At 39.5% G+C, this 21,039-nt stretch overlaps 1 protein-coding gene and 1 non-coding gene across 2 annotated transcripts; both read left to right on the top strand.

Moving 5' to 3' along the window:
- Positions 1–1,921: 1,921 nt before the first annotated feature.
- LOC148570124 (protein FAR1-RELATED SEQUENCE 6-like) lies at positions 1,922–3,979 on the top strand. The gene is made up of 3 exons (XM_088506853.1): positions 1,922–2,274; positions 2,369–2,645; positions 3,044–3,979. Exons 1-3 carry the CDS (start codon positions 1,922–1,924, stop codon positions 3,977–3,979), a joined length of 1,566 nt encoding a protein of 521 aa, XP_088362979.1.
- A 16,347-nt stretch (positions 3,980–20,326) lies between these two features.
- LOC148570123 (small nucleolar RNA R71) lies at positions 20,327–20,434 on the top strand. The gene has a single exon (XR_015907787.1). It is a non-coding gene; the product is annotated as a small nucleolar RNA R71 (small nucleolar RNA).
- The last annotated feature ends 605 nt before the right edge of the window (positions 20,435–21,039 follow it).

The raw sequence follows: 21,039 nt of genomic DNA, 5'->3' as shown, positions 1-21,039 counted from the left end.
TAATAATTCTTAGTTTAAATTGTAAAAAGTGAAAGGGCACATAAAATAAATACTTGGTATGCAGTAATAGAGAATATGTTCGAGTTTTGGAGATATTTTGTCTTCTGAATCTCTGCTTTCTCCCTGTCTTCTTCTTCACGCACGCAAGGTTCCTCCTATGGCAAGCTGTATGTTGGTGGATCACCATTGTCAATGGCTACCATCCGTCCTCTCAGTGAAAAAGGTCCAGGTGCGCTGTCACCGCACGGCTAATCATCTGTCGGTTCCCACTCATGCTGGAATAGGATCCATTGATCCTTTTGCGTCTGTCACTACGCCCAGCCCTTGTGAGTTTGAAGCTCGTCAAAGTCATTCAATCCTTGAATCCTACTCGGAATACCACAGACAAGGTTTAGACTTTCCAGATTCTCATGAATGCTGCCAATGGATTCTAGCTTATACCACGAAGATTCTGATTAAGGAATCCAAGAGATGTTCATTCAATCAAAGGTAGAAAGAAGGTGGTTGTCAGGCACGCGTTCATAGGTTGAGGATGATGATGAGTGTCACGGATCATCACATCTATCATATTGAAGTGCAAATAAACATCTTAGATAGGAGCAAGCGTGTTTGAATAGAAAACAGAAATAGTTGCATTAATTCATCGAAACACAGCAGAGCTCCTCACCCCCAACAATGGAGTTCAGAGACTCATGCCGTCAAAGAGTACAAAGTATAGATCTAAAAAATGTCATGAGGTGCAAAATAAATCTCTAAAAGTTGTTTAAATACTAAACTAGTAACCTAGGTTTACAGAAAATGAGTAAACTATGATAGATAGTGCAGAAATACACTTCTGGGGCCTACTTGGTGTGTGCTGGGACTGAGATTTAAGCTTCTCACGTGCCTGGGCTGTTTTGGGCATTCAACGCCAGGTTGTAACCTGTTTCTGGCGTTGAACTCCAACTTGTAACTTGTTTCTGGCGCTGGACGCCAGACTGCAACATGGAACTGGCGTTGAACGCCAGTTTACGTCATCTATCCTTGAGTAAAGTATGGACTATTATATATTGCTGGAAAGCCCTGGATGTCTACTTTCCAATGCAATTGAGAGCGCGCCATTTGGAGTTCTGTAGCTCCAGAAAATTCACTTTGAGTGCAGGGAGGTCAGAATCCAACAGCATCAGCAGTCCTTTTTCAGCCTGAATCAGATTTTTGCTCAGCTCCCTCAATTTCAGCCAGAAAATAACTGAAATCACAGAAAAACACACAAACTCATAGTAAAGTCCAGAAATGTGATTTTTAATTAAAAACTAATAAAAATATACTAAAAACCAACTAAATCATACTAAAAACTGAGTAAAAACAATGCCAAAAAGCGTATAAATTATCCGCTCATCAGCCATGCCGCTTTTGGATCTTTCGCAGGTTGGAAGTGAAGAGATGGATCTTGGTCACCAGGTTTGGACTCAAGTTTAATTTTTGGTAGTCTTGAACCGCATGGTTGATTTGAACATTAACGGTTTTGTTTTATTTTTTTTTTAAATTTGATACTTAGGTACCGGATCACGATGGCCTTCGAAAAGATGAAATACCAAATGTTGAAATGCAGTTTGAGCAATTGCAAATGGCTCATGAATTCTATCTGACATACGCAAAGAAAGTCGGGTTTGCAACTAAGATACGGATGACAACCTGTGATAAGATCACAAATCAACCCATTAACCAAGCTATCCACTGTAATAGGGATGGGTACCACGGGTCTCGTGTCAAAGCGTCAATGCAGAAGAACAGGATGTCAGCCGCTGGGTGCAAGGAAAGGATATACATGAAGTTTGACAAGGAGATGCAAGACTAGGTTTTCTTCAATGTGGAGTTGAGTCACTCGCACCCATGTTCAGCGAGAAAGGCGGGGCACTACCATGAGTATAGGAAGCTGACCATGCATGCGAAGTGGGTGATCGAGGATAAAGATGAGGCTGGGATTCGACCAAACAAGACTTTCCTAGCTTTGGCAAATGATTCTAGGGGCCCATCTAACCTGAGATACTCAGAAAAGAATTTACGAAACTATATTACAGCCAGGCTCCGAACCAGCAACGTCAATGTGGATGTCAGAGAGATGATGAACTATTTCATGAGAATGAAGGACATCAATCCAAACTTCTTCTACGCGGTGAATTTGGACGATGAGTGTAAATTTCGGAGTGCAGTATGGGTGGATGCAAGGTGTAGGGTGTCATACGAATATTATGGAGATGTTGTGTCACTTGGTAGCACATACAGCACAAACAAGTATGGAGTAGTTACATTGGTGTTATTTTTCTTTTTTTTTTCCGTTGTTCGGCCGTGACTGATATTTGTTTTTTGTTGCTGTTTTTGAGTGTAGGCATGGATTATCGTTTGCGTCGTTCGTCGGTGTCAACCACCATGGTAAGTCGACCATCCTTGGTTGTGCTCTTCTTGGAAATGAGGAAATCCCAAGTTATGAATGGGTTTTCAGCCAATGGGTGAAGTGCATGGGAACTGCTCCACAGCAGATCATTACTGATCAATGCAAATCTATTTTTCGTGCAATAAAAAAATGTGTTACCCGATACACGCCACCGGTGGTGCATCTGGCACATTATAAAGAAGTTATCGCACAAACTTGGAGGTTATCACCGGTACAGAGATATGTATGATGACTTCAATGATATTGTGTGGAACTCTCGGACCGAGAAGTCATTCGAGGATAACTGGTCTGAATTCATAGACGAGCACAACTTACATAACAACACATGGCTATCAGGTATGTTAGTGTACAATTACTTTTTGCTCATTAATTGAAATATTTTTGGTAGGTGGCTTTATATGATTTAATAAGAAGTTTCTTTTTCTTTTTGTAAACATCTTTGATGATCGACGCATGTGGGTCCCAATATACTTCAATGGTGAATTTTCGGCTGCCATGAAGAGCACGTAAAGGAGTGAGAGCATGCACTCATTCTACGAAAATTTCTTACACAGTCGGACTAGCTTGGTCCAATTTGTTCACGAATATGACAATGTACTTGGAATTAAGGAGCAAAGGGAATTGGAGGATGATGCAGCAGACTCGAGGGGGGTTATCCCTTGTGCAACGAGCTCACCAATGGAGAGACACTTTCAGCAGGAGTACACTACCAGCATATTCAGGGATGTTCAAATTGAGTTTGTCAAGAAGGCTAATTGCAGGGTCTCTGTTGTTGCTGAACAGGGGCCATTGGTATGCATGAAGGTGGAAGAGGAAAAACTAGTGAATGATACTATTCTTTGTGTTCCATACGACGTCCACTTTAATCGATCCACACAGGAGGTTCGTTGTGAGTGCAATCTATTTGAGAGTTCAGGCGTGTTATGCTGTCATTGTCTTGAAGTTTTCCATTCTTACAAGGTGTATAAAGTACCTAATCGATATGTTCTCCCTCGTTGGAGCAAGAACATAAAGTGCAAGCATACTTATGTCAAGAGTAGTCACAACGTCAGTCGGTCGGATGAGAGTCATGTTGCATTCAAGGAACTATGTGCACACTTCTACAACATTGCTCAGGATTTTGTAAATGACGACGAAGAAACAGCCTTGCTTCATGTTGCTCTGGAAGAAACAAGAGCTAAGCTGACTGCTTACCGTGCCAAGAAGAGGTCCGAGAGTGTGGTGGACTCCCACAACAATATTGGCTCACAAAGTTCGAATGTTGTCGGTGTGATGGACATCCAAGCCCCATCGAAGGTCAACACAAAGGGCCGGCCAAAGAGTAAGAGGCTCGGCGCTGCCCTGGAGAAGTCATTTAAAAAATCTGCTCGGAGTAAAAACAAGCATGTCCCCCCGGTACATGTGTGTATCAACCTCGACCCAGCATCTTTATTTGGTATAGTACTATGGAAGAAGTTAACTGTTGACCTTTTGTTTTGTTCACCAAGTGGTTTGTCCGGAGTCAACTCAAGATGTAAGATTCGGTGTTGTTATAAGCCAGGCTGATCCCGAACAAGTTGGTGACTTCATGTCATTGTTAAGCTCATTTAGCAAAAGTTAAGATTTGTTAGATATTGCATTCATTTTTTTATCAAGATTAGTGGAAGAAGCTGGTTTCATGGGGTAAACATATAAGGTTTACATTTCTATGCAGTTGATCAAAGAATAAGATTGAATAATTTACAAGAAGCATGTTAATGTCACCCGAGTGAACCCTTTTGTGTTATTTTATTCCAATGAATTGAATGCATAACGAGTATACATGATGGTTATTCTTTTACATGGGAGTAAGGTTATTCACCCTAAGCATGGATGGGTATCCGTGGGTATTTCTGTGTGCAGCGATTGGTTGTTTTGTTTAATTTTGACCAAGTTACACTAGATGTTCATTACAGTATAGTATAGGATGTTTAGTTTAATTGTATTTGTGGATGGTCATTGATCGCCTATTTCAATATGCGCACACATGCCTACTTTACTAAACAACTTTGATAACCACAAGAATCTAAGCTGCTAAAAAAAATATAGACCCTTTTATGGTAACATAACCAATAAATTCTTCTACTGTACAACAACAGAATTCCTCCTAACGTCATTCTAATGTGACATAAATAAATCCCTAGGCATATCAGCATGTCATTCTAATGTGACATAACTAAATCGCTAAGCATATCAGCACCAAGTTACATAATTATAGTATGGCAGATGTACGTGAGCGGATGTTCATTTTCACTCTACGCATGGATGGTTATCTGTGGGTATTTGTGTATGTAACGATTTGTTATGTAAAATTTTCACCAAGTTACACTGGATGTTCATTATAGTACATTATATGATTTTTAGTCCATATGTTATTAATTACAAGAACCCTTTTTCCATTTGTTAGAACAAACCACTTTACTATTTTTATTTCTTTTAGACTTGATGCATAACGAGTATATTTGATTGTTATTCTGTAATTTAAGAGATAGTTTAATAAAGTTGTACCTGATTTCTACATGCTTTATTGTATAGTTTTTCGGTACAAAGCTGTTCGTTATAGACACTGTTTTCACGTTTTTGTAATGAACTAAAGTGGATGTTCATTTTTGTAAGTGACTAGATGTTTGTTTTCACTCTAAGCATGGATGGTTAGCCGTTAGTATTCGTGTGTGTAGCACTTGGTTGTTATGTTTTAATTTTTACCAAGTTACACTGGATGTTCATTATAGAAAGATATAAGATGTTTAGTTTAGCTATATTGGTGGATGGTTATTAGTCATCTATTTCAATATGCACAAATATGGAAACTTTACCAAACAACTTTGATAAATCCAGGATTCTAACCTGTAAAAAAACATAGATATTTTAAGGTAACATAACCAATAAATCATTGTACTGTAGAAAAACAAAATACGTCCTGGAATCAAGTCTTTCTAATGTGACATAAACAAATCCCTAACCATGATGGCAGTAAGTAAACTAATTATAATCTGGTAGTTCAATTCATTTTAGCTAATCCTAAGTAAGCAACTTCTTCCTCCCTTTGCGCGTTGCCCCCTTCGGTAATCCTTCCGCACGTTCAATCAAATGACCTTGTGCTAGGTGCAGTGTATGGTGAACTAACTTCCTTCTTCTTGTTCCGTGGTGCATTGCACCGAACAGGTTTAACATTGTCATTCAATAATGAAATAAGCTGGTGAACCAATGCATTGTGTGGGCCACAAATTATGTCTAGCATCAACTCCATCCTGTATGATTTGAGTGAATCCTGTGAGTAGATTTATCAGGCGATTTAGTGTTAAGAATTGTTACAGTGATATTTTTACATCACGAATAATGAGAAGTGCGAAAATGTTTATTTAACAAACCTCGTCCCATTCGTAAAGTTCATGATCTTCTGTCCAACTTTCCATGAACTTAATAACGCACATGCCACAGTCAAAGCTACAAGAAAATGTATTACTTTTGCAATTAGGATGACAAAAACTTTTAACATGCTACGTCCAATTATTGAAAGAAACCTGAAAAAGCCTCAAATTTGGGTTATAATTTCATCTCACTTGTTCGATTGCTTTGGAACCCTTGCGTAGGAATGAGCTGGGCCGTACGTAGTCTGAACGAATGCAGGAATAGCAATGCTTGCCATATTGATGAGCGGATAATTTATACGCTTTTTGGCATTGTTTTTAGTATATTTTTAGTATAATTTAGTAAGTTTTTATTATGTTTTTATTAGTTTTTATTTAAAAATCACTTTTCTGGACTTTACTATGAGTTTGTGTGTTTTTCTGTGATTTTAGGTATTTTCTGGCTGAAATTGAGGGACCTGAGCAAAAATCTGATTCAGAGGCTGAAAAAGGACTGCAGATGTTGTTGGATTCTGACCTCCCTGCACTCGAAGTGGATTTTCTATAGCTACAAAAGCCCAATTGGCGCACTCTCAATTGTGTTGGAAAGTAGACATCCTGGGCTTTCCAGCAATATATAATAGTTCATACTTTCCCCAAGATTTGATGGCCCAAACAGGCGTTCCAAATCAGCTCAAGAATTCTGGCGTTTAACGCCAGAACTGGCACAAAAGCTAGAGTTAAACGTCCAAACTGGCACAAAAGCTGGCGTTTAACTCCAAGAAAAGTCTCTACATGTGAAAGCTTCAATGCTCAGCCCAAGCACACACCAAGTGGGCCCGGAAGAAGATTTCTGCATTAATTACCTATTTCTGTAACCCTAGACTACTAGTTTTCTATAAATAGGACCTTTTGCTGTTGTATTTTCATCTTTTGATCATCTTGGAATCATGTTTTGATGATTGAACCCTCTTTGGGAGGCTGGCCATTCGGCCATGCCTAGACCTTTTGTTCTTATGTATTTTCAACGGTGGAGTTTCTACACACCATAGATTAAGGTGTGGAGCTCTGCTGTTCTTCATGAATTAATACAAGTACTATTGTTTTTCTATTCAACTCAAGTCTATTTCTTCTCCAAGATATTCATTCGCACTCAAGAACATGATGAATGTGATGATTATGTGACACTCATCACCATTTTCACCTATAAACGCGTGACTGACAACCACTTCCGTTCTACATGCAAACAAGCTTGAATGTGTATCTCTTGGGTTTCTAATTTAAGATTGGAACCTTCGTGGTATAGGCTAGAATTATTGGCGGCCATTCCTGAGATCCGGAACGTCTAAACCTTGTCTGTGGTATTCTGAGTAGGATCTGAGAAGGGATGACTGTGACGAGCTTCAAAATCGCGATTGTTGGGCGTGTGACAGACGCAAAAGGATCAATGGATCCTATTCTAACTTGATCGAGAACCGACAGATGATTAGCCGTGCGGTGACAGCGTGCGTAGAACATTTTCACTGAGAGGACGAGAAGTAGCCATTGACAACAGTGATGCCCAACATAAAGCTTGCCATGGAAAGGAGTATGAATGATTGGAAGAAGGCAATAGGAAAGCAGAGGTTCAAGAGGAACAAAGCATCTTCATACGCTTATCTGAAATTCCTACCAATGAATTACATAAGTATCTCTATCTTTATCTTATTTTATGTTTTATTCATCTTTTAATTACCCATTCTCCATAACCAATTGAATCTGCTTGACTGAGATTTACAAGATGACCATAGCTTGCTTCAAGCCGACAATCTCCGTGGGATCGACCCTTACTCACGTAAGGTATTACTTGGATGACCCAGTGCACTTGCTGGTTCGTTGTGCGGAATTGTGACAAAGTGTGATTCACGTTTGAGAGCTCCAAGTCCTTTGGCGCCATTGTTGATGATCACAATTTCGTGCACCACATATCCTCACACAGTCTCCCCTGGAAATCATGGAACAAACATAGTGGAACAACATGCTATTAAATTAGATAATATAGCTGTATATTGAATAAAAGAAGTATAGTATCTAACCACATATGCATCGAGTTTATCACGTTTGTCATCTTCTAGTGCAGAATGTAAACTGTCGAGTATAACTATGCGCTTCGCATTCACCTCAAATGCATATACCCACCAATGGCCCCTCCAACAATAAGGAAATAACCACTGCAGCAAACAGTATATATGAATGATATGACAACCTATTTCCAACAGCATAGTATGGTAAAGTCAATCAACGTAATAACATGGGAAAACCCAATACCAAAATATGCAAATAAAAACACCCATAAGAAAAATTGGTCACAATGACCCCCCGTTCCAGATTTAACCATGTATTTTTTATTAGTTGAATCAAAAGCCCGGGTTAGGTCACGTATACAAATCTTGGTAAAATAATAAACAACCCGCATAAACCAATACCGGGTTCAAGGAGGATATAAACAGTTCAAAATAAAACAGCAACTCACCCAGTTTCTCTTTGCTGCTACTGCCTTGTCAAAGAACCTAGTATCCTCACCAAAGCTTGGACTAAGACCAGCATAAAAATTGGTCTCACACCATCAATAAATGAAGCAAGACTATCATTTTGTGTCACTGATTCCTGCAAACCCACACACATAGTAAGAATCCCGACAAAATCTTTTCCAAATTGTAATGAGAAGAATGTAATTACCAATATGCCTGGACACACGCAATAGAAATCTCGCTTGAATCTAGATGACTCGGTGTCGTTTAAAGAGTAGCACATCCATTGAATTACCTACACAATTTATTTAGCTAGTGTAAGCTAAACCCCGATATAAAGATAGTGAATAAAAACATTAAGTTCATATACTTACGCAGTTGTTGACCCAACTGCAGGGTTTCAAGGTCCAAAAGTCATTCTTTTGTAATACCCATGTAGTCCCGCCCTTCATACTTAGCTAAATCTTGATCTTCGTCCAAGAACGAGCTAACTATCCATGTTCTGATTTGTTCCTCCTTAGTCTCCCCCAACTTTATATTTCTTAGGGTTGGATGAATTGAATGTATCGGGGAAGGGGTTGGAGTCTTTTCAAATTGAGTTAAACCGAGTGAAAAGCTCTGTCTCTCTGGACTCGGTGTATGGTAGCTTGATTTATTTGGCAACACCGTTTGCAAGGGCTGCATGATGATGGCATTTATTTTGCGCCCCTGTTCAACATTATTGAGTACTTGCTCAAATTCTGGAAACTGAACGATTGAGATGTCGAATTCGCTGAAAACGAATGCGACATGAAGTTAGCTAAAATAACAAGTTATGCCTAGCTAGACGGGTAATCACATGGCATGGGTATGAAAAATAAAGAAGATAAACATACAACAAGGTAATCCAAGAACCACTAACCGGTCAAAATCATAGTCACTGAGCTGTACAAGTGCTACTGGTGGTGTGTGTGGAGATCCACTTTTGAGGTCAGTGTTTTCTTCTTGAGGACTATTAAGATTGCCCTTGACCACGGGATCTGCTTATTTTACATCATGTGGCGGAGGCTACTGTTGGAATAACCGTATCCTTCTAGTAAGCGGCACGTCGTCATCATCATCAGAATCTGGGACTACCAATGGTGCAGCATTGCTTCCTGGTAAATTTTCTCTTGGAATTGCTTTTTAGTTGCCGCGTCTAGATCGGCTTTTGCGGACAGGTAACTTTCTCCTCGTACCAGTCTTGGATTCCTGTGGTGTAAATTCATGCATATCATCATTTGCATCAAAAATACTAAAACTCTTCATCATAGATATTGTCATTTGAATGAAAAAATAAACATGCATGATAATAACGCAATTAATTCTAATTAACCAAAAGAGTTAACAACTACATGCACATCACAGCATGTTGCACACAAGCCAATGAAGGAATATACAAAGATTAAGAAAGATGCATGAAAATACTAACAAAAATGAATCACAAATTAGCAATCCAGTTCAAAGCATAAACCCACTACAAAAAATTTTGGTTAAAACGGCAATTTTTTTGGGTATTTACGGCGGTTTGAACCGCCATTATTACCAAGAATGGCGATTTCAGAAAGCGACGTAATTCTGGGCGCCATTCTGGTTATTACGGTGGTTTTCAAAAAACCGCCACAATTTCCTGGGTTAAAACGGCGGTTTTTGAATAGGTTAAACCGGCAGTTTGAACCGCCGTTATTTCCAAATAAAACGGCGGTTTTTTTGTTGGTTAAAATGGTGGTTCAAACCGCCGTTATTTCCATTGTAAAAATGGCGTTTTCAATTGGTTAAAACGGCGTTTTTGAACCGCCATTTTTACCCTAACAAAGTGACGTTTTTGTTGGTTAAAACGGCATTTTTGAACCGCCGTTTTTACCCTAACAATGATATTTTTATTTGTTAAAATGGCATTTGAAACCGCAGTTTTTACCGGATTAAAATGGTGTTTTATGTTGTTTAAAATGGCAGTTACAAACCGCCCTTTTTACCAGATAAAAGTGACATTTTTTTATCTTTTAAAAATGCAGTTTATACTATTATTTTTATCGTGCTAAACAAATTTTTTTTCTTAAAATTCCACAATAACAAAATCATAATCCATAGACAAAATATTATATATCTCAAAATATTAAGCAGAATATATGATTTTTTAATATTGCAAATCAAATGCTATACAAAATATCAAACTAAGAAATATTGTTAATTCTATTACATTGGGAGTTTTCCTAAAGATTCTCAAAAATTTTGCTTAAGGCCCTTCCAACATTTTCATTGTTCATGTCCCTGTGAATAAATATTACCTACAAAAAATATTAAACGTTAGAAATAAATAGTTATTCAAAATCAAATATTCGTAAAATTGACATTTGTCAACTAAATCATCTAACACTACTACAAGTCTACAATGATTTTTATGGGTTTATTAATTTAGTATCTGTATTTAGTATTTATTTATATTTTTATAACCACAAAGCCATGATAATATTGATTAAGTGAAAAAAAAAATTTAATTTTTAGTTAGCCAATATTAAGATTAGATATATATCCTTTGTTTTTGAATCTCCAAACTTGAAAAGGCCTATTTGAATTTCTTGGTTATATATGACAAACAGCCCATTATTCGAGACTTTATTATATTAAGACTAGATATATACTTAATACAACAATTTTACAAAGGATAGATGTAAAACGATTAATGCATGAGAGGCAGGATTAGAAGAACAATGCGATAATTATTATTATTTTGCACTAACCTGATTTTTGGCATACCAAGGATACCATGGTATTTTAGTTGCCACCTTAAGCTGTGCAAATGCATATCTAGTTGCCGTAATCGGAACCATTGAATCTATGTCTCCACTATCAAACATAACATATATATTTATGATTAATTTTTGCCTTTTTAATTAATTCATGAAATTAAAGTATATGCAAAGCAAAATCCAACTAACTAACTAACAAACCTGAACACCCAAACTCTTATTCCGTTGCCATCAACTGTCTATACATTGGTAGCACTGATACATCTGTATCATTCCAGTTTTGATTCAAAAGCTCAATGCACAAAACGATCCAGAAAACAATTCAATTAACTTGATAATTATATCAATTCTTTAATTAACAATTTAAATTAAGAGGTGACCTGCAAGCAGTCCACTTATAAGGAATTCCAGTAGTGTTAGCATGAAGTGCTTTCTGAACATCTAGTCTATTGTAGTATATCTCTGCATACTTTTCCATACATGGATCATACCCAGACAATGGCCTAACTGCCTGATAACAAAATACTTTTTTAAGCAGTTTCATCCTCATATATTCTAAGCAGCATCAACAAGGAAGTAAGACTACCAGCTTCAACAATACTTTTTTGAAAGAGGATGTAAAGTTTCAACTATAACTCAGCCAACTTGTACCTTGTTCAAAGAGGGTGGCAACAGATGCCTTCTGATCATTCCTGGTGTCTTTGGGTTGGAAATGTCTACTTTGAGACAAGGAAGTATCCATGGCAGGTAGTTGGCAACATACCTAGTCAACTTCAAAGATTAATTGCAATAATTGGCTTCTTAATATTATTATTTCTTCTTCAAGTTTCTTTATGTTCCCTTGATATTAATAAAAATATTAAATTTTAACATAATGTAAACATAATGTATAGTTGAATATCATTTGAGGCATTTTTTCATAATGTAAACATAATTGTATCCCAGCGAATAAGCTCTTGCTGTTTAAAGATTAGAGAGAAGCAACATAATGGGATGGATGTGCAAGATTTGATTTGATCCAAAAATTGAACAAAGAACAGAAGCCAGAGATAGGGAGAGATGAGTTTACCAAAATGGCCCGACTCCATAAATGGTTCTGCCTCATCAGTTGCACCACCTTGCTGCTATTCCTGAAGTTTCGAAAGAACAGTGTTACGAAGACAAGCTATAGGTGTACCGTTGATGAGCGGATATTTTATACGCTTTTTGGGGTTAATTTCATAGAGTTTTTAGTATATTCTAGTTAGTTTTTAGTTTATTTCCATTAGTTTTTAGGAAAAATTTATATTTCTGGACTTTACTATGAGTTGTGTGTTTTTCTGTAATTTCAGGTATTTTTCTGGCTGAAATTGAGGGAGCTGAGCAAAAATCTGATTCAGGCTGAAAAAGGACTGCTGATGCTGTTGGATTCTGACCTCCCTGCACTCAAAGTGGATTTTCTGGAGCTACAGAACTTAAAATGGCGCGCTTCTAATTGCGTTAGAAAGTAGACATCTAGGGCTTTCCAGCAATATATAATAGTCCATACTTTGCTCAAGGATAGATGACGTAAACTGGCGTTCAACGTCAGTTCTCTGCCCAATTCCGGTGTCCAGCGCCAGAAAAGGATTAAAAGTTGGAGTTCAACGCTAGAAATGGATCCAAACCTGGCGTTGAACGCCCAAAATAGCCTTATGCACATGAATTGTTTAAGTCTCAGCCCCAGCACACACCAAGTGGGCCCCAGAAGTGGATCTCTGCACCACCCATCATAGTTTACTCATTTTTTGTAAACCTAGGCTACTAGTTTAGTATTTAAACAACTTTTAGAGACTTATTTTGTATCTCATGACATTTTAGATCTGAACTTTGTACTCTTTGACGGCATGAGTCTCTAAACTCCATTGTTGGGGGTGAGTCTGCTGTGTCTCGATGAATTAATGCAAATTTCTGTTTTCTATTCAAACATGCGTGTTCCTACCTAAGATATCCATTTGCGCCTAACTATGGAGAAGGTGATGATCAGTGCACTCATCACCTTCCTCAATCCATGAACATGTGTCTGACAATCACTTCCGTTCTACATCAGATTGAATGAATATCTCTTAGATTCCTTAATCAGAATCTCCGTGGTATAAGCTAGATTGATGGCGGCATTCATGAGAATCCGGAAAGTCTAAACCTTGTCTGTGGTATTCCGAGTAGGATTCTGGGATTGGATGGCTGTGACGAACTTCAAACTCGCGAGTGCTGGGCATAGTGACAGACGCAAAAGGATAGTAAATTCTATTCCGGTACGACTGAGGACCTGCAGATGATTAGCCGTGCGGTGACAGCGCACCTGGACCCTTTTCACTGGAAGGATGGATGGTAGCCATTGACAACGGTGATCCACCTACACACAGCTTGCCATAGGAGGACGTGCGTGCGTGAATCAGAAGACAGAGGAAAGCAGAGATTCAGACGACAAAGCATCTCCAAAACTCCAACATATTCTCCATTACTGCAAAACAAGTAACCTTTAATCCATGCTCTCTTATTTATTCGAAATTCATCTGATAAGTATAATTGACTTCCTGACTAAGAATTGCAAGATAACCATAGATTACTTCAAACCAACAATCCCTGTGGGATTCGACCCTTACTCACGTAAGGTATTTGGTGCACGAAATTGTGATGTCCAGGCTCGAACAATCCCTGGTAATGGCTCCAAAGCTTGGTGCTTTGATCTTAATTCATAATTGTCACAACTTCGATACAACTAACCAGCAAGTGCACTGGGTCGTCCAAGTAATACCTTACGTGAGTAAGGGTCGAATCCCACGGAGATTGTTGGTATGAAGCAAGCTATGGTCACCTTGTAAATCTCAGTCAGGCAGATATAAAGTGATAATGGTGTTTTCGAATATTATATAATAAAATAGGGATAGAGATACTTATGTAAATCATTGGTAGGAATTTCAGATAAGCGAATGGAGATGCTTTTACGTTCCTCTGAACCTCTGCTTTCCTGCTATCTTCATCCAATCAGTCTTACTCCTTTCCATGGCTGGCTTTATGCAAGGGCATCACCGTTGTCAGTGGCTACATCCCCTCCTCTCAATGAATAATATGCTCACGCACCCTGTCACGGCACGGCTATTCATCTGTCGGTTCCCGATCATGCTGGAATAGGATTCACCCTCCTTTTGCGTCTGTCACTAACGCCCAACAATCGCGAGTTTGAAGCTCGTCACAGTCATTCAATCATTGAATCCTACTCGGAATACCACAAACAAGGTTTAGACTTTCCGGATTCTCTTGAATGCCGCCATCATTCTAGCTTACGCCACGAAGATTCTGGTTAGGAGATCTAAGAGATACTCATTCTAGCTTAATTCATGTAGAACAGAAGTGTTTGTCAGGCACGCGTTCATAAGGGGGAAGGATGATGAGCGTCACACATAATCATCACCTTCATCACGTTCTTGGGTGCGAATGGATATCTTAGAAGCGAAATAAGAAGAATTGAATAGAAAACAGTAGTACTTTGCATTAATCTTTGAGGAACAGCAGAGCTCCACACCTTAATCTATGGAGTGTAGAAACTCTACCGTTGAAAATACATAAGTGAAAGGTCCAGGCATGGCCGAGATGGCCAGCCCCCAAAACGTGATCTCAGGATCAAAATACAATCCAGGATCCAAAGATGGTCAAAAAGACTAGTAAAAGGTCCTATTTATAATAAACTAGCTACTAGGGTTTACATGAGTAAGTAATTGATGCATAAATCCACTTCCTGGGCCCACTTGGTGTGTGTTTGGGCTGAGCCTGAGTGTTGCACGTGCAGAGGCCATTTGTGGAGTTGAACGCCAGTTTCTGTGCCAGTTTGGGCGTTCAACTCTGGTTTTGGATCCTTTTCTGGCGCTGGACGCCAGATTTGGGCAGAAGGCTGGCGTTGAACGCCAGTTTACGTCGTCAATTCTTGGCCAAAGTATGGACTATTATATATTTCTGGAAAGCCCTGGATGTCTACTTTCCAACGCAATTGGAAGCGCGCCATTTCGAGTTCTGTAGCTCCAGAAAATCCACTTTGAGTGCAGGGAGGTCAGAATCCAACAGCATCAGCAGTCCTTTTTCAACCTCTGAATCTGATTTCTGCTCAAGTCCCTCAATTTCAGCCAGAAAATACCTGAAATCACAGAAAAACACACAAACTCATAGTAAAGTCCAGAAATGTGAATTTAACATAAAAACTAATGAAAACATCCCTAAAAGTGACTAGATCCTACTAAAAACATACTAAAAATAATGCCAAAAAGCGTATAAATTATCCGCTCATCACAACACCAAACTTAAATTGTTGCTTGTCCCCAAGCAACTGAAAATCAAATAGGATAAAAAGAAGAGAATATACTATAAATTCCAAACTATCAATGAAACATAGCTCCAATCATATGAGCGGGACTTATAGCTTTTTGCCTCTTGAATAGTTTTGGCATCTCACTTTATCCATTGAGGTTCAGAATGATTGGCATCTATAGGAACTTCAGATTTCGAATAGTGTTATTGACTCTCCTAGTTCAGTATGATGATTCTTGAACACAGCTTCTTTATGAGTCTTGGCCGTGGCCTTAAGCACTTTGTTTTCCAGTATTACCACCGGATACATAAATGCCACAGACACATAATTGGGTGAACCTTTTCAGATTGTGACTCAGCTTTGCTAAAGTCCCCAATTAGAGGTGTCCAGGGTTCTTAAGCACACTCTTTTTTTGCTTTGGATCTTGACTTTAACCGCTCAGTCTCAAGTTTTCACTTGACACCTACACGCCACAAGCACATGGTTAGGGACAGCTTGGTTTAGCCGCTTAGACCAGGATTTTATTCCTTTAGGCCCTCCTATCCACTGATGCTCAAAGCCTTGGGATCCTTTTTATTTGCCCTTGCCTTTTGGTTTTAAGGGTTATTGGCTTTTTCTGCTTGCTTTTTCTTTTTCTTTCTATTTTTTTTATTCTTTTTTTTTCGCCCTTTTTTTTTTCTGCAAGCTTTGTTCTTTGCTGCTTTTTCTTGCTTCAAGAATCATTTTTATGATTTTTCAGATTATCGAATAACATGTCTCCTAGTCATCATTCTTTCAAGAGCCAACATATTTAACATTCTTAAACAACAACTTCAAAAGACATATGCACTGTTCAAGCATACATTCAGAAAACAAGAAGCATTGTCACCACATCAATATAATTAAGCTAAGTTCAAGGATAAATTCGAAACTCATATACTTCTTGTTCTTTTGAATTAAAACATTTTTCTTTTAAGAGAGGTGATGGATTCATAGGACATTTATAACTTTAAGACAAAGTTACTAACTACTAATGATCATGTAATGAAGACACAAACATAGATAAGCACATAACATAGAAAACGAAAAACAGAAGAAATAAGAACAAGGAATGAATCCACCTTAGTGATGGTGGCGTTTCCTTCTTGAGGAACCAATGATGTCCTTGAGCTCTTCTATGTCTCTTCCTTGTCTTTGTTGCTCCTCCCTCATTGCTTTCTGATCTTCTCTTATTTCATGAAGCATGATGGAGTGCTCTTGATGTTCCACCCTTAGTTGTCCCATATTGGAACTCAATTCTTCTAGGGAGGTGTTGATTTGCTCCCAATAGTTTTGTGGAGGAAAGTGCATTTGAGGCATCTCAGGGATCTCATGAAAATGAGCTTCTTGCGCCTCTTGAGCTCCATGACTGGGCTCTCTTGCTTGCTCCATCTTTTTCTTAGTGATGGGCTTCTCTTCCTTAATAGGAATGTCTCCTTCTATGAAAGCTCCAGCTGAGTAACATAGATGGCAAATGAGGTGAGGGAAGGCTAACCTTGCCATAGTGGAGGACTTGTCAGCCACCTTGTAGAGTTCTTGAGATATAATCTCATGAACTTCCACCTCTTCTCCAATCATGATGCTATGGATCATGATGGCCCGGTCTATAGTAACTTCAGACCGGTTGCTAGTGGGAATGATTGAGCATTGAATGAACTCCAACCATCCTCTAGCTATAGGCTTGAGGTCCAATCTTCTTAGTTGAACCGGCTTGCCTTTGGAGTCAACCTTCCATTGAGCTCCTTCTACACATATGTCCATAAGGACTTGGTCCAACCTTTGATCAAAGTTGACTCTCCTTGTGTAGGGGCGTGCGTTCTCTTCCATGTATGGCAAGTTGAACGCCAACCTCACATTTTCCGGACTAAAATCTAAGTATTTCCCCCGAACCATTGTAACATAGTTCTTTGGATCCGGGTTCTTACTTTGATCATGGTTCTTGGTGATCCATGCATTGGCATAGAACTCTTGAACCATTAGGATGCCGACTTGTTGGATGGGATTTGTTATAACTTCCCAACCTCTTCTTTGAATTTCATGTCGGATCTCCGGATACTCATTTCTTTTGAGTTTAAAAGGGACCTCAGGGATCACCTTCTTCTTGGCCACAACATCATAGAAGTGGTCTTGATGGGCTTTGGAGGTGAACCTTTCCATCTCCCATGACTCGGATGTGGAAGCTTTTATCTTCCCTTTCCCTCTTCTAGAGGATTCTCTGGTCTTAGGTGCCATCAATGGTAATGGAAAAACAAAAAAGCTATGCTTTTACCACACCAAACTTAGAATATTGCTCGCCCTCGAGCAATAAACAAAAGAATAGAAGAAGAAGAAGAAGAAATATGGAGAGGGAGAGGGAGATGTGGTTTCGGCCAAGGAGAGTGTAGAGGGGTGTGTTGTGTGAATTTGATGAAGAATGGAGGGCTTTATATAGGGAAGGGAAGGGGGGAAAGGTTTCGGCCATATGGGTGGGTTTGGGTGGGAAATTGGTTTTGAATTTTGAAGGTAGGTGGAGTTTATGAGGTAGGTTTATTGGGAAGAGTGGGTGGATGTGAGTGGTGAAGGTTTAATGGGGAAGAGAGATTGAGGTGATTGGTGAAGGGCTTTTAGGGAAGCGTGTTTATGGGGTTGTGTGAGAGAGAGTGGTGAGAAGAAGTGAGTGGAGGTAGGTGGGGATCCTGTGGGGTCTACAGATCCTGAGTGGATCCTGTGGGGTCCACAGATCCTGAGTGGATCCTGTGGGGTCCACAGATCCTGAGTGGATCCTGTGGGGTCCACAGATCCTGAGGTGTTCAAGGATTTACATCCCTGCACCCATTAGGCATGTAAAAATGCCTTTGTTCCCAACTCTGGGCGTTCAGCGCCAGTTTGGTGGCCATTTTGGGCGTTCAACGCCCATTTGTGTGCCATTTCTGGCGTTGAACGCTAGAACCATGCCTGTTCTGGCGTTCAGCGCCCAGAAGCTGCCCATTTTGGGCGTTCAGCGCCAGAACCATGCTCTGTTCTGGCGCTGAACGCCAGACAGATGCTCCTCCAGGGTGTGATTTTTCTTCTGCTGTTTTTGATTCCATTTTCAATTTTTATATTTATTTTGTGACTCCACATGATCATGAACCTAAGAAAACATGAAAAAGAATAAAAATAAGAGTTAGATAAACATTGGGTTGCCTCCCAACAAGCGCTTCTTTAATGTCAATAGCTTGACAGTGGGCTCTCATGGAGCCTCACAGATGTGCAGAGCTTTGTTGAGACTCTCCAACACCAAACTTAGAGTTTGGATATGGGAGTTCAACACCAAACTTAGAGTTTGGTTGTGGCCTCCCAACACCAAACTTAGAGTTTGACTGTGGGGGCTCTGGTTGACTCTGCTTTGAGAGAAGCTTTTCAAGCTTCCTCTCCATGGTTGCAGAGGGAGATCCTTGAGTTTTGAATACAAGGGAGTTCTCATTCCATTGAAGAACTATTTTACCTCTGTCAACATCAATCACAGCTCTTGCTGTGGCCAGGAAAGGTCTTCCTAGGATGATGGATTCATCCTCTTCCTTTCCAGTATCCAGGACTATGAAATCAGTAGGTATGTAAAGGCCCTCAACCTTTACTAATACATCTTCTACTTGTCCATAAGCCTGTCTTCTTGAGCTGTCTGCCATCTCTAGTGAGATTTTAGCAGTTTGCACCCCATAGATTCCCAGTTTCTCTATTACAGAGAGGGGCATGAGGTTTATTCCTGAACCAAGGTCACACAGAGCCTTAAAGATCATGGTGCCTATGGTACAGGGTATTATGAACTTTCCAGGATCCTGTCTCTTCTGAGGCGATGTCAGTTGATCCAGATCACTTAGTTCATTGATGAACAAGGGAGGTTCAACTTCCCAAGCATCAATGCCAAACAATTTGGCGTTCAGCTTCATGATTGCACCAAGAAACTTGGCAGTTTGCTCTTCAGTGACATCCTCATTCTCTTCAGAAGAGGAATACTCATCAGAGCTCATGAAGGGCATAAGGAGGTTCAATGGAATCTCTATGGTCTCTAGATGAGCCTCAGAGTCCTTTGGTTCCTCAGAGGGAAGCTCCTTATTGATCACTGGACATCCCAGGAGGTCTTCCTCCTTGGGATTCACGTCCTCTCCTCTCCTCACAGGTTCGGCCATGGCACTTATGTCAATGGCCTTGCACTCTCCTTTTGGATTCTCTTCTGTATTGCTTGGGAGAGTACTAGGAGGGATTTCAGTGATCCTTTTACTCAGCTGGCCCACTTGTGCTTCCAAATTTCTAATGGAAGACCTTGTTTCATTCATGAAACTTACAGTGGCCTTTGATAGATCAGAGACTAGATTTGCTAAATTAGAAGCATTTTGTTCAGAGTTCTCTGTCTGTTGCTGAGTTGATGATGGAAAAGGCTTGGTATTGCTAAACCTGTTTCTTCCACCATTATTAAAGCCTTGTTGAGGCTTTTGATCCTTCCATGAGAAATTTGGATGATTTCTCCATGTTGAGTTATAGGTGTTTCCATAAGGTTCACCTAAGTAGTTCACCTCTGCTATTGCAGGGTTCTCAGGATCATAGGCTTCTTCTTCAGAAGATGCCTCTTGAGTACTGTTGGATGCAGCTTGCATTCCATGCAGACTCTGAGAGATCATATTGACTTGCTGAGTCAATATTTTATTCTGAGCCAATATGGCATTCAGAGTATCAACCTCAAGAACTCCCTTCTTCATAGGCGTCCCCTTGCTCACAGGATTCCTTTCAGAAGTGTACATGAACTGGTTATTAGCAACCATGTCAATGAGTTCTTGAGCTTCTGCAGGCATTTTCTTTAGGTGAATGGATCCACCTGCAGAGGTGTCCAGTGACATCTTTGATAGCTCAGATAAACCATCATAGAATATATCCAGGATGGTCCATTCTGAAAGCATGTCAGAAGGACACTTTTTGGTCAACTGTTTGTATCTTTCCCAAGCTTCATAGAAGGATTCACCTTCTTTCTGTCTGAAGGTTTGAACATCAGCTCTAAGCTTGCTCAGCTTTTGAGGAGGAAAGTACTTGGCTAAGAAAGCCGTGACCAGCTTATCCCAAGAGTTCAGGCTGTCTTTAGGTTGAGAATCCAACCATAATCTAGCTCTGTCTCTTACAGCAAAAGGGAAAAGCATGAGCCTGTAGACTTCAGGATCTACTCCATTAGTCTTAACAATATCACATATCTGCAAGAATTCAGTTAAGAACTGAAAAGGATCTTCAGATAGAAGTCCATGAAACTTGCAGTTCTGCTGCATCAGAGAAACTAATTGAGGTTTCAGCTCAAAGTTGTTTGCTCCAATGGCAGGAATGGATATGCTTCTTCCATGTAAATTGGAATTAGGTGCAGTAAAGTCACCAAGCATCTTCCTTACATTATTATTATTTTCGGTTGCCATCTCCTCTGCCTGTTCGAAAATTTCTGAAAGGTTATTTCTAGATTGTTGTATTTTAGCTTCTCTTAATTTTCTCTTCAGAGTCCTTTCAGGTTCTGGATCTGCTTCCACAAGAGTGTTCTTATCCTTGCTCCTGCTCATATGACAAAGAAGAAGGCACAGAAAAATAATAATAATAATGGAGATCCTTTATACCACAGTATAGGGATTCC

This window comes from Arachis ipaensis, chromosome B3 (genome assembly GCF_059453495.1).
Source record: "Arachis ipaensis isolate K30076 ecotype BB chromosome B3, ASM5945349v1, whole genome shotgun sequence".
NCBI lineage: Eukaryota > Viridiplantae > Streptophyta > Magnoliopsida > Fabales > Fabaceae > Arachis > Arachis ipaensis.
Note: the sequence above shows the minus strand (reverse complement) of the source record. Positions and strands in the feature narration are given on the sequence as shown.

Coding starts and splice junctions, on each gene's coding strand:
- LOC148570124 (XM_088506853.1), top strand. CDS start 1,922: ATGCATGCGAAGTGGGTGATCGAGGATAAAGATGAGGCTGGGATTCGA. Junction 2,275..2,368: donor AGCACATACAGCACAAACAA/GTATGGAGTAGT, acceptor TTTTGAGTGTAG/GCATGGATTATCGTTTGCGT. Junction 2,646..3,043: donor AAACTTGGAGGTTATCACCG/GTACAGAGATAT, acceptor CTTGGAATTAAG/GAGCAAAGGGAATTGGAGGA.